Genomic DNA, 16989 nt, shown 5'->3' with positions numbered 1-16989 from the left:
CCACTATGGTTTTCCTGGTGTGATTTTTAAAGTACTACTATTCTCCCTTCTCATCTCAGGTTTCAGATCGGCAGAGCTATCTCATCACTTCTTTGGTTCTTTGTGTGGTTTTGGGATTGATGCTTTGTATGCAGCGCTGTCGAAACACTTCTCAATTTGATGGAGATTATAGTTCAAGACTTCCTAAAAGTAATCAGTATCCAAGCCCTAAAAGGTAATGTCAGTATTATATTTCACTTTTTTTTTTTTTTACTATTCTTTTTATAATTTTGAGAATTTTGGTCAAATGGATATTGAGTTCATTTCTTAGAGAATAATCCTAAATATTTTTTTTACATGTATTAGCAATAACTGGAGTTTTACCTTAGGGATTATTCTTATGTGGTTTGTACAGCTCTCAATAGCTTCCATCTAGCCTCAACTACAGCGTAAATTACATGTCATGTACTCATTGTGTTCTCTGTTGGTTTTTCTTAATGTGTTAGGTGTTTTTCTTCCTATGATGATATGAATTTGAAAAGGAGAACTTCATTTCCACTCATCAGATCCAAGTCTCTACAGTTAACTGGCAAAGAAGGTAGGTGTTTATGAATATATAATTTGTACATATATATGTACAGACATGAATCTAGCTTGCTTATGGGATAAGTATAACATCAGTGTTGTGTTGGAAACCATCTGCAACAAATAATGGGTACAGTCAAAGCCACCTGTCATTTTCACACTTTATATGTATCTTTGTTCCTGAAAGCCCAGAGGGTGGGAGGGGCTGAGTTTAATGAGCCATTGGTAGCTTTGTTTGCACTTGCTCCTGTTTAGAAGTATTTCTTTTTAGAAAGGGATGTTTGAGACAGTTCATCAGATATGGAAAACCTGAATGTGCTCCCATAGCATCCTGTGCTTATCTGCTTCCTCTTCCTGTACAGGTAGGACTCCTTTTGCCTCTAGTTCAGAACTATGAGGCAATTCTGAAAAAAATCTGGTCTTTCTCTTTTCTAAAGCTCAGAGTCTATAATAGCGTTTTATTTTCATTGGCTAATACTCAATGAATACTTAAATTTCAATGAATAGATGTGTACTGAGTGGCTGTTTTCCTATGTTAGTACTTTTTGTAAGTAGTGCTTTAATTAGTGCTTATTAAGAGAGTTATCCTTATAGCAATACTAAAGTAACCAAACTAATGCTATATTTCAATTAGCAGTGCTTTCTTAATCATTGGTTTCTCTCTTTCTTTAGGATTTAGTAATTAAGCAGCCTATTTCAATTGATTATATTAGTCAAGTAATCATTCCTGAACTTTATTGGTTTGCTATTACCACAAAGGTTTACAGATTTAACCCATTACATGTATGTTTACTTAGGAATAGTAACTTTCTTCCTCCGTCCTCCTTCCTCTTGTTTTTATATCTTTTTTTCTTCTTTTGGCTGATATGTCTATTTGCATCTGAAAATTTTAATAGAAAAATCTCCAGAACTTTTTTATTTTGTAAATCTAAAACTCTACATACATTACATAACTCCCTTTTCCCCCCTTCACCCAGCCCCTGGTAATCACAACTGTGTTTTCTGGGTTTTTTTGAACTTAACTACTTTAGATACCTCATGTATGTGGGATCATGTAGTAGTTGCCTTTCTGTGACTGGCTTATTTCACTTAGTACAATGTCCTCAAGATGCACTCATGTCATAGCATGTGACAGAATTTCCTTTATTTTTAAGACTGAATAATATTTCTTTTTTTATTTTTTATTTTATTTTATTGATTTTTCACAGAGAGGAAGAGAGAGGGATAGAGAGAAAGATTGATGAGAGAGAATCATCGATCAGCTGCCTCTTGTACACCCTCCACCGGGGATGTGCCCGCAACCAAGGTACACGCCCTTGCCCGGAATCAAACCCAGGACCTTTCAGTCCACAAGCCGACACTCTATCCACTGAGCCAAACTGGTCCCGGCAAGACTGAATAATATTTCCATTATACATATATACTACATATTATTTATTCATTTGTTGTTAGGTATTTGGGTTGTTTCCACTCCTTGGCTATTGTGAATGTTGTCAGTATGGACTTGAGTGTGCAAAGATCTCTTCAAGACCTTGCTTTCAATTCTTATGGACATATACCCAGTTGTGGGATTGCTGGATCATATGGTAGTTCTACTTTTTGAGAACTCTTTGTATTGTTTTCTATTTTACTGTCCTACCACCATTGTATAGTGGTTTCAGTTTTCTTCATATTCTCATCAATACTTGTTGTTTTCCGTGTTGTTGTTGTTTGTTTGTTTTTTTATAGTAACTGTCCTAATGGGTCTGAGGTAGTGTAACTCACTGTGGTTTAGATTTCCATTTCTCTGATGATGGGTAATGGTGAGCATCTTTTCATGTGCTTGTTGACTATTTTATAAATCATATTCAAACCCATTTTTAAATTGGGCTATTTGGTTTTTTTGTTTAATTGTAGGAGTTCTTTATATATTCTGGATATTAACCCTTTATCAGATATATGATTTGCAAATACTCACATTTCTAAGGCTGCCTTTTTTATTTATTTTTTAATCTCTCTCACCTGAGGATATTTCTTTATTGATTTTTTTTTTTTTTAGAAAGAGAAGAAAGGGAGAGAGAAACATCAGTGTAAGAGAGAAACATTGATCAAAGGCCTCTGCTATCCATGCCCCCACTAGAAATTGAACCCACAACCTAGGTATGTGCCCTGACTGGGAACCAAACCTGTCATGTAAAGGACAATGTCCAACTAACGGCCACCTGGCCAGGGCCTTGGGCTGACTTTTTAAAAATATATTTTTATTGATTGCAGAGAAGAAGGGAGAGGGTGAGAGAGATAGAAACACCTATGATAAGAGAGAATCATTTATTGCCTCCTGCACATCCCACAGTGGGATCAAGCCTTCAACCCAGGCATGTGCCCTGACGGGAATCGAACTATAGCCTCCTGGTTCATAGGTCGATACTCAAACCACTGAGTCATGCTAGCCATGCATAAGTTGACTTTTGATTGTGTTCCTGATAGACAAGAGTGTTTACGTTGGCATAGTCCCATTTGTCTATATTAGGTTTTGCTATCTGTACTTTAGATGTCATATATTCAAGAAATCATTGTCTCCCTTGCCATTGTGGCTCAGTTGGTTGAGTGTCATCCTATGTACCGAAAGGTCACTGCAGGAGGCAGCCAATTAATGTTTCTCTCCTTCTCACTTCTAAATTGTCTTTAAAAAAGGCAATAAAAACATTAAATTATTACCAAGTCCAGTGTCATTTTCTTTTAGTAATGTCACACATAGTTTTAGGTCATATGTTTAGGAATGTCATACATAGTTTTAGGTCATATGTTTAGGTCTTTATCCACTTTGAGTTAATATGGTGTGAGGTGGTGAGGTAAGGGTCCAATTTCAGTTTTTTGCATACAAGATACTCAGTTTCCCCAGCACCATTTGTTGAAGAGACTTTCCTTTCCCTGGTGAGTGGCCTTGGCACCTTTATTGAAGATTATTTGATCATATGTGTGAGGGTTTATTTCTGGGCTTTTAAAAAACTTCTTTGGTCTATTTGTCTATCTTTATGCCAGGTTATTTTGGGTTTTCTGTGAATACAGGCATGTCTTTTTTTAATTCCTGTTTAAATTTGTTGGGCTTTTTGAATCTCTGAATTGATATCTTTTTACAAACTGGGAAATTGTTGGCTATCTCCTCTCCCTCAATACTACCTCTTCCTTATTTTAGAATCTCCATTTAATTAACTGTGTTAGTTCTTCTCTCTATATCTCCTTTGTCTCCTCAATTCCTCTTATCTTCCATCTTTTTGCTTTTTTTGTGCTATGTTTTGGATGATTTCGTATGATATGTTTTCCAGACCATAGCTGTTTTTAGTCCACTATTAAATTCATCCATTGACTTTTAAATGTTATTATTTCCCATTTCTAAGAGTTTTTATTTTTTTAGTATTTATTTATTTATTTTTATTGATTTTTATATTTTATTGATTTTGTAGAGAGGAAGGAAGAGAGATAAGAGAGTTAGAAACATCGATGAGAGAGAGTCATCGATCAGCTGCCTCTTGCACACCCCCTACTGGGGATATGCCCGCAACCAAGATACATGCCCTTGACTGGAATCGAACCCGGGACCCTTCAGTCACCAAGCTGACGCTCTATCCATTGAGCCAAACCGGTTTCGGCAATTTTTTAGTATTTTTTAAACATCCAGGTCTTTTTTGTTTTGTTTCTTGAAGATATTTTCAAGCTTGGTTTTTTATTTTAATATATATAGTAGGTATAAATATTTATAGTCTATATTTGATCATTCTAATATCTTAAAAATTTAAATATCTATTCATTAGTTGTCTTTGCAGACTCTTGCTCAGGTGCTTTTAGGTTTGTGAGCATGGTAGATTATCTGTATGCTAATCCTTCTTTTTGAAAAGTTATTTATAGGGACAATTTGAGTGCTAATATGTAGGAGAATTTGTGTTTGCTTGACATTCAGGAAAACTTGACATTCAGGAAAACTTGACATTCATGGTTTTAAGGTAGGGGTGTCGAACTCAATCAGAGAAGGGACCAAAATCTAAAATCCAGCCTAAATCGCGGGCCGAATGGTTTACTGAACAGTCATAAACTGTCATTGTGATGGAAACGCAGCGGAGTGTAGTGATGACAGTGCGGTGCGGGCCACATTGCAAGGCCTGGCGGGAAGGATTTGGCCCGCGGGCCTTGTGTTTGACACATGTGGTTTAAGGCTTGTTGGACCACCAGGTGATGGTGATTTGGACAGTCACTCTATGGATTCATTCTTTCTCCGAGGGTCTAGTCATTTGGAGTCCCAGGTTACCGTTGGGGAGACAGAGGGGATGTTACAAACTGCTTCTTTGAGTGGGCCCTGGAGCTTGATTTTTGATGTATTCCCTTATGTTGCCACCAAAACTCAGGTCTACATATTCTTGCATTGGCATATGCTCTCTGGACAAAAATGGCTTTTCTGGTCCTCTTGACTTGGATTCCTACTTTTCCTTCAATTTTGGTCTAGAGATTGCTCACTTATCTTGGCAGCTTTTAAATGCTTTTAGTGATTAAAAAATCCATCATATTTAGTTGCTTTCATTGGAGAGATTGTTCTGAATAATACTTAATACCCACTACAAAGGTAGATATAGTGTTTTTTGTTTCAGTCCGCAGGCCGATGCTCTATCCACTGAGCCAAACCAGTTAGGGCATAGACATAATGTTTTTAGAAAAAACAATTTGAGTGAGAATAGTAAATTGATAGAAATGACTGTTTAAGGAATGGTTAGATATTTTTATATATTTGATGACTTTCTCAATAAATTTCTAGGACATAATATAAAAATATAATGGTTGAATCATGTTAATAAATTTCTAGCATCTGAAGTTTCATAGTAAATTTTCTCCTTACAAACTTCTGCCTCTGTCATATCACAGATCCTTAACTCTTAATTGTCTAAAAGGGACTGAAGTCTCATAGCCCCTCTTGTGTATATGTGTTTATCGTGTCCATGTGGGTGGCATAGGGCTGTCTTGAATGTGCTTAAAGTAATGAAATTTTAGAAACCTAAAACTAATGTTTCTAATTTACTCACCATGCCAGAGCGATCAAACTTATTACCCTTTGGTCATTTATATTACATGTTGAAGCTGTTTTTAGGTTTTGGAGTTCATAGTTTTTATTATAGTAAATCAGAGTAATAAACAATTAGAAAAAAGTCATAGGACTGGTTTTGTGTATGTGTTCCTCTAACTTTCATACATGGCCATAGCTGCTTGTTGCACAGTGTTGACCCACATTTGTGATACAGTGTAGAGATTAGTCTTTTAGGGAAAAAGATGATCTGTAGGTTTGGTATTAGCGTATTGGTGGTGATGTTATTTTCTCAACAGGTAAGAGGGGAGGACTGGGCCTACCTGTTGGCTGATAGTTAGCTGGTAAAGACTGAGGGAAGGGCACCAAGCATAAGATAAGAATGGAACCATCTCCCACCTTGCTCCTGCCTTGTTGCTCTTAATTTACTAATTTAAAATGCATAAATATATGGTTAAGTTTCTTTTAGGAAAAATCCCTAAGGGGTAGTATAATATTTTATTGTGTTTAATTAAAACCTAACCTGCTTTACATCTACTTTTATTTTTTTCTTATTTATAGTAGACCCAAATGCCTTGTACATTGTAGAACCCCTCAAGTTCTCTCCAGAGAAAAAGGTAATATTTTGTTTCTTTTTAAATGTCTTGTTTGACTATGTGGTAGTAGATGAAGAAATAGGTTTGAAAGGTTTAATATAACCTTTAAGTGGTACTTAAATTACTCTTTCTTTCCAATCATGGTAATGATATAAATCATTGTTTACAAGTGTTAGCTGACTACTATCTGACTACATTTCTGGCCTGTGGCATATTTTGTATGAACCTGGAGCGGTTTTTAAAGGGTTGTAAAATAAAAAAGAACATTCCAGAGACAAATGTATGACTTAAAAGCCTAAGATCAGTATGTGTGAAAGCTTGCTGATCCCTGGCTGATAATCATGGATGGAGGGCCAGTGTGTGTCAGGCACAGAGTGTGCAATCCTGTAATCCTCAAACAGCCTCGTTTTTAATGTTATTTATTATTTTTTTTAATCCTTACTTGAAGATACTTTTTTAAATTGACTCTAGAGAGAGAGAAAGGGGCAGAGAGAAAGAACATTGATGTGAGAGAGAAACATTGGTCAGTTGCCTCACATATGAGCCCTGACTGAGAATGGAACCCGTAACCTACATAGATATTTGCCTGACTGGGAATCAAATCTGCAACATTTTGGTGTACAGGATAACACTACAATCAGCAGAGCCACCTGGCTAGGGTACAACATTTTATAAGCGGTTTTGTCTTTATGTGACCAATAGGTGGCAAATCTCAGAATAAACTTAGTTTTTTTTGTTTCTGAAGCTTGGGCTTTTTCCATTTTGCCTCTCCAAGTAAATTGTGCTCATCTTGATTAGAGGTGATTGTAGGTGAAAGAATGTGGGCTTTCGAGTCAAATAGCCTGGGATACAGTCACAACTTGGCTACTTACTATGTTCTAAGTTGTTAGGGACCCAAAACCAGGGATACAATCCTCACCGATCAGGGTTGTTAAGTAAGATATACATGAAAGCAGCTAGTAAAATATCTGGTGCATCGTAGGTATTCAGATGTGAGTTGGCATTCCCATATCTGTATTCAGAGATAGCAGTGAGAGCTTTTACTGAGTGGCATTTAGGAATGCAATGAAGGTATTTACAAAATAGACCATTGTTACTTTCACCAGGAGGTGGCGCTTCTCTTCCACTAGCTCAGTTCTCTGGTTTTTGATGAGCTAGCTATTGGAGGTCTAATTCCTATCCCTTCTTTTACTTGTGTTGTAGAAGAAACGCTGTAAGTACAAAACAGAAAAAATTGAGACCATAAAGCCGGCAGACCCATCGCACCCTATAGCCAATGGAGACATTAAAGGAAGGAAGCCCTTCACGAACCAGAGAGACTTTTCTCACGTGGGAGAAGTGTATCACTCTTCTTACAAGGGTCCTCCCTCGGAAGGGAGCTCGGAAACTTCGTCACAGTCAGAAGAGTCTTATTTTTGTGGCATTTCAGCTTGCACGAGTCTGTGCAATGGACAGTCCCAAAAGACAAAAACTGAGAAGAGGGCTTTAAAACGAAGGCGCTCTAAAGTCCAAGACCAAGGGAAGTTGATAAAGGCTCTGATACAGACTAAGTCAGGGTCATTGCCGAGCCTGCATGACATCATCAAAGGAAACAAAGAGCTCACCGTGGGGACGTTTGGTGTGACAGCAGTCTCGGGACACATCTAGAATAATCGAACTTTTCATACTGGAGACTTTCTGTTGTTCTTTGAAGAACATTCTGTGGTATTTGAAGGGTTGAGGGGAGGGAGAAAATCATAATGGGAAAAGTATTCAGAAATTATGGTTTCTGCCTTTTAAAAGTAGGTGGGATTGTGGCTGTCAGTCTTGGTCAATGAGCTGTAGTTCTGCAAGGCTGATGACTTCCCACAAGGACAGTGGTGGAAATTTTCTAAAGATGTTTTTTCACAGATTAATTACTGGTAGTTTGGAAGCCCAGTTCCCTGGGTAGGGTAGGAATGGAAGCCTGAACCTCTTCCTGTAGCTTTGTTCCTATTTCTTGCACCTTCCATATTTATGTGCCTTTTGTCTATTTATAATGCACTGGAAGAGGAGAGGGACTTTTCCTGTCATTTGATTTCTTTGATAACTTTGTTAGTTTTTTTGAAGCTGCAAACACTACAAGGCTTTAAAGTGATCAGCTCCTGGAACTCAGTACGTGGGTCAGACGGTGTGAAGAGCCTGCAGACTTGCCAGGTAGACCTCTGTTTAGCAAACTCACCTGAAACAAGCACTCGCTGGAATTTTTAAGTCTGTTTTTAGGTAAATGGTGATACTGTTAAATATTGTTTTCATTTAATTTATTCACACTCGTTTTCAGTAGTTATTAACTCAATGAAGAAAACAAACTACAAGATCTTTTCTTACAAATGACTGGTATTTGCAAATACATTTTTTATAAATTTACCTTTTAAACATATGTAACCACTGGTAAAGGCTTTCTGTAGCTACATTACATTTTAAACATTCACAGTAAGCACCAGTCCTGCAGACATTCCTTAGTACAAATAGAAAATGTGAGCATTTCTCTGTGAGTCCAGGCCCCGGGTGACACAGTCCCTGTCCAGGGATGTGCACAGAACTAGCCAGTGAGTTTGTCGAGCCTGTCAAATTGGTCAAGTCACAGGGATTGCTAGTCCTCGGTGTTGGCTTTGTATTGGCTACAAATGTGCAGAGTTGTACATGTGTGCTGTCCATGTGTCTGTCTTCATTTTGTCCTTATATTTCTTTAATTGGCAGAAACTGTATTTGTATGTATTTGTACAGTAATGAGTGAAAGTGGAAAGTTTCTTTTTGAAAGGGAGAGAGTTGACCATTTTGTGTTGTCAGACTTAAGTTATAACTTATTGAGCACTTTTTGTAGTAACTGTTTAAATTTGTCTAATACCTTTCTGGGTATTGTTTGTAATGTGACTTATTTAAAGCCTTTTTGTTTAAGTTGCTGCTTTAGGTTAACTGTGTTTTAGGTGATTGACGTTTTTTTCTCAGTCTGTACAATTAGCCATTCAGAGCGAGAGGGTCTGATTGCACAGAAACCCACTGAAGAGCGAGGTTCAGGGGAAGCAGAGGCAGAGCGAAGCCGAGCACTGCAGCACCTGCCCTGTGCAGGGCGACACTCAGTGTAACCACGGAGCTGTAGTGCCGTTAGAAACTGTGAATTTCCAAATAAATCCGAACACTTGTCTTTATTAATTGCTGCCTCCTCTGTTCTTTGAAGGAAAATGTACAAATTTGTTACTCTGAACATAGATTTGTTTTTGCCACTTCAGAAACCAAGTTCAGCAGCATTCTGTTCCATAATTGGTCACATTTCCGCCAACTGCAAGTTGAACTGTCCCATGAACATTTTACTGTCATACAGTCACAATTTCATCCTTTCAAACCCTAAAAGAAGGTGCTGAATTTTTATTTAGTAGATAGAATATATGTATATGCTTTTCTCCTGTTCGGGGCTATCTTTACAACTAATTTAATTTTTCCACATGTAATTAGAGCAAAGCATTTTATAATTTTGGTTTTATTTTCGACTTTGAGATTATACCTAAATAAGGAGAAAAATGTGAAAATTCCTGTTAGTGGGTTGTGCCTGCTAAGAAGCAAAGCTATGTATATATGAACAGAGGCGGGCAAAAAGTAGGTTTACAGTTGTGAGTACATGGAACATAACTTATTCTCATATTATTAAGTATTATATTATTTTCCACACGTTTTTTGACATTAACAACAACTGTAAACCCACTTTGCCCAACCCTCTATATGGCAGCTCCTTGCTAGTCCACTTCAGTCTATCGATATTTCTCATGTTAAGTAAAGCATTAAAACAGTATACAGTAAGAAGAAACTGAGGGTTTGAAGAGCAAAGACACAAAGCAAAACATCTTTTAGTTGAGGTTTTTTTTTTTTAACATATAATTTGAGGAATTTTATATTTTTTATTGATTTTTTTACAGAGAGGAAAGGAGAGGGATAGAGAGTTAGAAACATCAATGAGAGAAACATTGATCCTTCTGGGGATGTGCCTGTAACCAAGGTACATGCCCTTGACTGTAATTGAACGTAGGACCCTTCTGTCTGCAGGCCGATGCTCTATCCACTGAGCCAAACCGGTTAAGGCAGGAATTCATTTTATAAAGCTTATATAGAAAAACAGTTCTCTGCTCTCTACCACTACTCCCCTCCTAAGTGTCCAGGAAAAGAAGAGAGAATGAGAATCGAACCTGCAACCTTTTGGGGTATGGATACTCCAACCAACTGAGCTTCCTGACATTGGCTTAGCTCTTAGGCTTGTCTTCTTTTCCCAATAATCTTATACCCAGTTTTTTCCTCTAAACTAGTATCTTTCCATATCATGTTGCCTAATTTAGTTGATTACTCTGAACCAATGGAGTCCATGACTTTTGATTCCATTATGCACTTCTAGTAGAGTTTTCCTGTCTTTGCTCTTCCCTGCATGAATTGTAGGTGATTTGCCTCCGCAGATGCAATATATCATCAGCTTTATGTCCACCTGTGTATTGTCCAGCTATTTTCTGGGAGATGCTCTCTTTAATGGGTATTGAAAGAATGCCTGCAGCATGTTTATTAGATGAAAGTGTGTGAGTACTTCCAAAAGATATTTTGGTTCAATGAGGTAAAGTAAAAATATTTCATGAGCACAATTGACCAGGCAGGGACTGCCACACCCTTGACCTTTGGGGAAGTCCACACAGGGCAATTCTCAGAACCAGGCAACAATGAAGAGAAATGAACAGCTTTTGCATCAGTGGTGAAGAAAAGTCTGCTCTGCCCAGGAGCAGACAATCAGAATTCTTATTTATTGGGGTTTATGGAACTTTAAAAGAGAAAGTCAAAAATGACTCAAAATCCCCACATGAAAAAGAGGATTGATTTGAGGGAGTAGGAGATGCTAAAGAATATCACATCAAAGAGATTCTAAGTAAAAAATAAGCAACACAGCAGAGAACGGAAACTGTGGCTCTCCCTCCGCTTCAAAAGTCTCTGATCTCCCCCCACAACCCCAAGAAACCCTGCACATGTATCTATCACAAGAGCCCCATTTGAACTTGAGCCCTGGTCAGTTGTGTGTCTGTCTCAGAGCAATCTAGCACATCAAGTCACTCAGAAATGCCTGCAGGGCCTATTTATAGCAGGGCCCTGAGACCTGTCCCAGGCTATCTCTTGGCCCATTGCTGCTTGTATTATAGTTCCATCAATTAAGTAAAACTGGGCATTTCAGAGTGTTTATTTTTCACTGTAGCCTAGGTCAGTTTAGAGCCATCTCTGCTGGCTATTGGAATGCAAACATTAGTGAGCTCCTTATAAATTACCAGGAATAAGAGTCTGAGCCTGGTGCCGACCAGATCACCTTCAGTCAATCCTGTGCTGACTATAACTCGATTCATACTGTTATTTATGAAAAAAAGGTCAATCCGCTGAATAGAGGCTGTGCATTGAATTCTCATTCTATCACAGTTACCATACTTAAAGACAATCTATACATGAAATCTGAGAAATTATTTTTTAAGTTGATTTGACAGAGAGATACTGATTTGTTGTTTACTTACTTATGCATTCATTTATTGCTGCTTGTAAGTACCTTGACTGGGGATCAAACCTGCGACTTTGGCATATTGGGATGATGCTCTCACTAAATGAGCTACATGGCCACGGCCAAAGGAAATGGTTTCTTATCCTCAGGATTACCACTGAGGAACATTCATTGCTAATATTCCATACTCCTGTAAGAAGAATTATAGATGCAAACTACCACTGGTAAGGAGCTGAACTAATTTTCCCCAAATCTGTAATCTAGCCCCTGTTGAGACTATAGCTTGTGTTTGAGATGGTGGTTAGCTGGGATTGGCTTTATGGGTTATTTTGGGCTAATCAACTGAATTAACTTCTGTTTCTAAAACCTATGAACACCATAGGAATTTTTTAATCTCTCAGAGGGCGACATGAGTCACTTATCTTCATTGCCTTTCTCCATAGAGGACATAGAAGAAATGTCCAAAATAAAAGTATAAGAGAAAAACCTACTAGGTTTTTTGTTGTTGTTTTTTGTTTGTTTGTTTTTTGTTTTGTTTTTTATAGTAAAGGGGCTGCAAGAAAACTAGAGACATAAATGACCAGGGAGACTGGGTCAGAAGGCTGAGTCAAGGACAAGATCGATCCTCATAGGCATTTATGGCAGGTAAATAATGACTCTCCCTCACTCACAAAATACATTCACATCCAGGAGGTAAGCTACCTGGGGAACTTCTACTTGAGTAACTTGAGACTGAGGACATGTGGAATTCATTTCTTGTCTTCCTAAAGGCCCTCAGATGGTGTTCCAGGCAGGTGTCTGGGGGCGGGGGAGGCGGTGAATGTGGGATAGAATGGGAACCTCTGCCCAAGGACCCTGGGTTTTATATCTTGTGATAGGCTGTCTCTTAGTCCTTCAGGAGGGGGAGGGCATCTGTCACAGAGGTTTATTTCCTGCTTTAAGGGGCACAGAGCAGTCAGCTCTTCCCACTGCTGCTGCTTTTCAGGTGATTTCAGTGCAAAATAACCCGAATGCCATTGTGGGATATCTTGGAGCAGCCCAGGGTCCCAATACTATCATGGTAGGATTTTTAAATTTAATTTTATTGGATTTATTGGAGTGACATTGGTAAATAAAATTATACAGGTTTCAGATTCTACAATACATCATCTGTATATTATGTTTACCACTCAAGTCAAGTTTTTCATCACTACCCCGCCTCTTTCCCTTTTCTACTCCCCCTCCCACAACCCTTTCCTCTGGCAGTCACCATACTGTTTGTTGTCTGTGTCCATAGTTCTTTATTTTCTTAAATGCTTTAGCCTTCTCACCCACTCTCCCAAACCCCTCCCATCTGACAGGTGTCAGATTGTCTATATCCATGAGTCTGTCTCTACTTTGTTAGTTTATTTTGTTCATTAGATTCCACATGTGAGTGAGAGCATACGGTATTTGTCTTTCTCTAATTGGCTTATTTTACTTAGCATAATGCTCTCCAGGTCCATCCATGCTGTTGCTAAAGGTAAGATTTTTCTTCTTTTTTTATGGCTGAGCAGTATTCCATTGTGTAAATGTAACCATGGTGAGATTTTTAAGCGAGGCATTCGGAAGCCAAGCTAGAGGTTGCAAACTCATGCAGATGGAGCAGGCAGGTGACATGCGGAAGGACAGACAGCCTGATGCAAGACCAGAGAAGACCCTGTGGATGGAGGGCGCAGCCATCAGACAGGAGGATTTCTCCCTGGCACAGCCCTCTCCCAGCAGCTCCTCTGGCTGTGCGCTGCGGTTTCTCTGCCTCCTGCCACCCGAGTTTCCAGTGCTTAAAGCCTCCTTTGTCTTAGAACCCAGCGAGGGTGCCTGCAGGTTTTCTCGAAGGCCCACACCTGAGCAACCTCTCCCCGGGTGTCACAGACCATGGAACAAGAGGTGGGCTGAATCACAGCTGCTCAGCGGTGGAGCACCCACATGTTCCATTGTGCTCTGGAACGCCCGGCTCCAGCCCAGACCACAGAGGGCTGTGGGCAGAGCAGTCTCTGATTTGTCTCATCTCTGGAAACCCTGACTTTCGGGCTGGGTCAGAGCCAACCCAAAAGAAAGTGCCCAGGCTAAACCCGCAAGAGAGCAGCAGCCACTGGCAGGGCGGCAGGCGGCTGCCCGGGGTGCTTGTGCCCCATAGGGTGGCTGAAGGGACAGCCCACTACGGGCACCACGTGTGTGCTTTCCCTCGGAAGAGCAGGGCTGGGGTGGGAGGTTAACTAACCTCGCTGCCCAGTGGACAGGATGCACCGGGCTGGCAGGAAGGCTCTGATCACATGAGCAACGAGGAATCCGGTCACTTCTCAGACTGAGTTTCTCTTGAACTCGTTACTTGCTTGATCTTTTTCCCCCTTCCTTTCTTTCTTAGACACTAAAATAAACAAGTGGGCCTCATTCTTCAAGCCCCATCTCAGGTTCATCCTCCTCCCTGAAATGTTTCCTTCTCTCCCAGCTCCACCCTCAGTCCTAACAGGACTCCTTTCCTTTCCAACCCACTACTAACGTGCATGCATCCAGAGCGGTTATCACGCTAGTAACGCAGTTCCTGTTCCCCGGGGCCTTCTCTGCTTCAGCGCGGTGTGCGCTCTGGGCCACCTGAGTGCGAGGACTGACCAGCGCCCCGTGGTCCCCTAAGGTGGGCAGTGCTGAGCTCAGCACACAGGAGCTGAGGGATCCAGGGCAGACCCTGCCCTTGCCCACTCCTCGTCCCCGATGCGCTGCACTGGGCAGGGGGTTGTGAGGCCTTCCGAACACATTTCAAATAGATCAGGTCGGGCTGGTGGAGCCCCCAACAGGGCATGCGCTTCAGAGAGGTGTGATGTCTTCTGACTACCCATAACCTTAATAGTCCTCATGTAATCTGAGGGCTACAAGCAAGACCCGCTGATAGGTGCCTGTGGATGTAATCTGAGGGCTACAAACAAGACCCGCTGATAGGTGCCGGTGGAAGTGCCTGAAAGACGGTTGTCTCCGTGTTCCCTTGTATCCCCATAGGGGTATGTGGTGCCTGGTGCTCAGACCGAGTAGCTCCTGGCTTCGTGGGGCTCCTTAGCCAGCAGTGTGCCCCTTTCTCCAGCTCCCCGTGGGGAGGAGAGACTGGCAGGCCACAGGGCGTCAGCGAGGAAAGGCTGCCAGAAATCAAGGTGGCTCCTGAGACGCTAGGAGCAGCAGTCAGTCATGAATGCTGCCTCTTGTTAAAGGACCAGTGTCCACACAGGCAGGGACAGCGGTCACAGAGATGAGGAAGGACTTGAGATCGGATATCTATGATGAATGGAGGAAACACGGCTGATGATGAACCCCAATTCAGGCCTCTTTGGGTGCATCTACGTTAAAAATTGCCTTCTGGGGACCTGGAAAGCATTGTGGGAGTCAGAGGGGGCGAAACCTCATCGAAAGCAGTTTCATGCTCACATTGAGTCTCACTGGGAGGTTGGGTGGGTGGAGGGAGGAGATGCAGCCCAGGATGGGCTCTTTTCTCTGGGTGAGCTGGGCTCTGCCACTGGCACCCTCGTTAGAGCCGGCACCCCATGTGGTGAGGTTGACCTTTCCTCTTCTTAGGGGCTGGCGGGCACCAGGCCAGGAACAAAACATTGGCCCCTGCCCTTTCACTGAAACTGCTCCCGTTAAGTGTCCAGTGTTTGTGTGCATTTCAAGTGTCAGAAACTCAAATAGGCTTGCTTTTTTTGTGTGTGAATATATTTTATTGATTTTTTACAAAGAGGAAGGGAGAGGGACAGAGAGCTAGAAACATCTACCAACTGCCTCCTGCATGCCCCCTACTGGGATGTGCCCACAACCAAGGTACAGGCCCTTGACCGGAATCGAACCTGGGACCCTCCAGTCCGCAGACCGACGCTCTATCCACTGAGCCAAACCGGTTTCGGCTAGGCTTACATTTTAAAGAAAAGAAGGCAGTGATATGCTGTGCTCAGTGGAGTTGGGGAAGGTCTTTTATCTCAGACTTCCTGGACAGTGAGTGGTTTACACTGGATGATCACACTGTGCCTAGAGCCAAGGCAGCGTCCCTGCCTGACCCGGGCCACATGGTACGTGCAGAGGGAATGAATGAATGAATGAATGAACAGATGACCTGTGTTAAGATTGATATCAGTTCTCACTCCCATGATTGTGAACACAGGCATCTCTCCCACCAGGAGGTGCAGGAGAATGTGAAAAGTGGAGAATGTAGAAAATGTGCATCTGTAAAGTGGGAGAAGAGATTCTGAGCAGAGAAGCCAGGACACGTAGCGTCAACCCCAAGACCTCTGTGAAAGGAAGTGGTTCCTGCCGCCTGCTGCTTCCGCAGTTTCCCACCCATCCTGTGCCTCACTCTGGGGAGTGGGAGCTGAAAAGCTGAAATAGAACCAGAAGGTGTGTTGGGGGATCAGACTCTTTAGGGACCATAGTTACTGGGTCCTTATTCTTTGCTCCAACCCTCTCCAGGCCCTTCCTCCGGCCTTGTTAGCCAGAGCCCAGGGAGAGTGAGCGGGGCCTTTGCAGAAGGTCACACACACACACACACACACACACACACACACACACGTGTGCGCACGCATGCGTGCGGCAAGGTGCAGGTGTAGAGTGTAGAGAAGCATTTGCTGTGCGGGGATGAGGAAACGCGGAGCCATGCGGTGAGTTAATTCAGAGCTGCCAGGGGAAGGAAACTGCATGCCTTTTGCTCCCTTCCTGGAATCCCTGCCTTGAGGAATGGAGCCCAAGCAGGCCCCGGAAGAGTGCCCCTTTCTTCACAGGGCAGTCGCCTTCATCTGTGAGGTGAGGCGTGCAAGGATGGATGCACCGTGGGGTCCGGTGCTCCTGGGCCAGGTGTCTGCAGAGCAGAGGCTGACTCAGACAGGGTCCACCCCTGCCCCGGGAGGCAGCGAGTGTGCCAGGGCATGTCCAGGTGTTTCACGTGTGTGGGGAGGGGCAGTAGGAGGAGACAGGACTGGTGTTCTTCCTGACTATTCCAGACAGCGGCTGTGAGCTTCGGGGATTCCTCTTACTGCTGTGGAGCTCAGGTCCTCATCGGTGAGGAATAGCCATGATAGGGTGACCACAGCACTCTAGCGTTGAGATTCTGGGCTGGTGAGACAGCTGCAGCTGGTTTGCAAACCAGGCTCAGGGGCAAGTATCTCATTTGTGAGATAACAAACAGGTGCGGCCTAGCGCTCTTCACTTACCAGGCCGAGGCTGGCTGTCCCCTTTCTGCTGGCCAATGGCTGTGGGACCCGAGGGTG

General features: G+C 41.9%; 1 protein-coding gene across 10 annotated transcripts in view; it reads left to right on the top strand.

Annotated features, from left to right (window-relative positions):
* SUCO (SUN domain containing ossification factor) overlaps positions 1-9378 on the top strand; it is a 55435-nt gene extending 46057 nt beyond the window's left edge. For 7 of the 10 annotated variants that reach the window (XM_036442000.2, XM_036441998.2, XM_036442001.2 and 4 more), the window contains 4 exons: positions 60-214; positions 486-577; positions 6173-6228; positions 7411-9378. In XM_036442000.2, the coding sequence (XP_036297893.1) occupies positions 60-214; positions 486-577; positions 6173-6228; positions 7411-7854 (747 nt within the window). In that variant the 3' untranslated portion in view covers positions 7855-9378. Of the gene's footprint in view, positions 1-59; positions 215-485; positions 578-835; positions 927-6172; positions 6229-7410 lie in introns of those variants that run through there. The other 3 variants (XR_004988664.2, XR_004988663.2, XM_036441997.2) reach the window with 3 other exon arrangements.
* The last annotated feature ends 7611 nt before the right edge of the window (positions 9379-16989 follow it).

The sequence above is a fragment of the Pipistrellus kuhlii genome, unplaced genomic scaffold (assembly GCF_014108245.1).
Source record: "Pipistrellus kuhlii isolate mPipKuh1 unplaced genomic scaffold, mPipKuh1.p scaffold_m20_p_18, whole genome shotgun sequence".
Lineage (NCBI taxonomy): Eukaryota > Metazoa > Chordata > Mammalia > Chiroptera > Vespertilionidae > Pipistrellus > Pipistrellus kuhlii.
The sequence above is the reverse complement of the archived record's forward strand: the minus strand, read 5'-3'. Positions and strand labels throughout refer to the sequence as shown.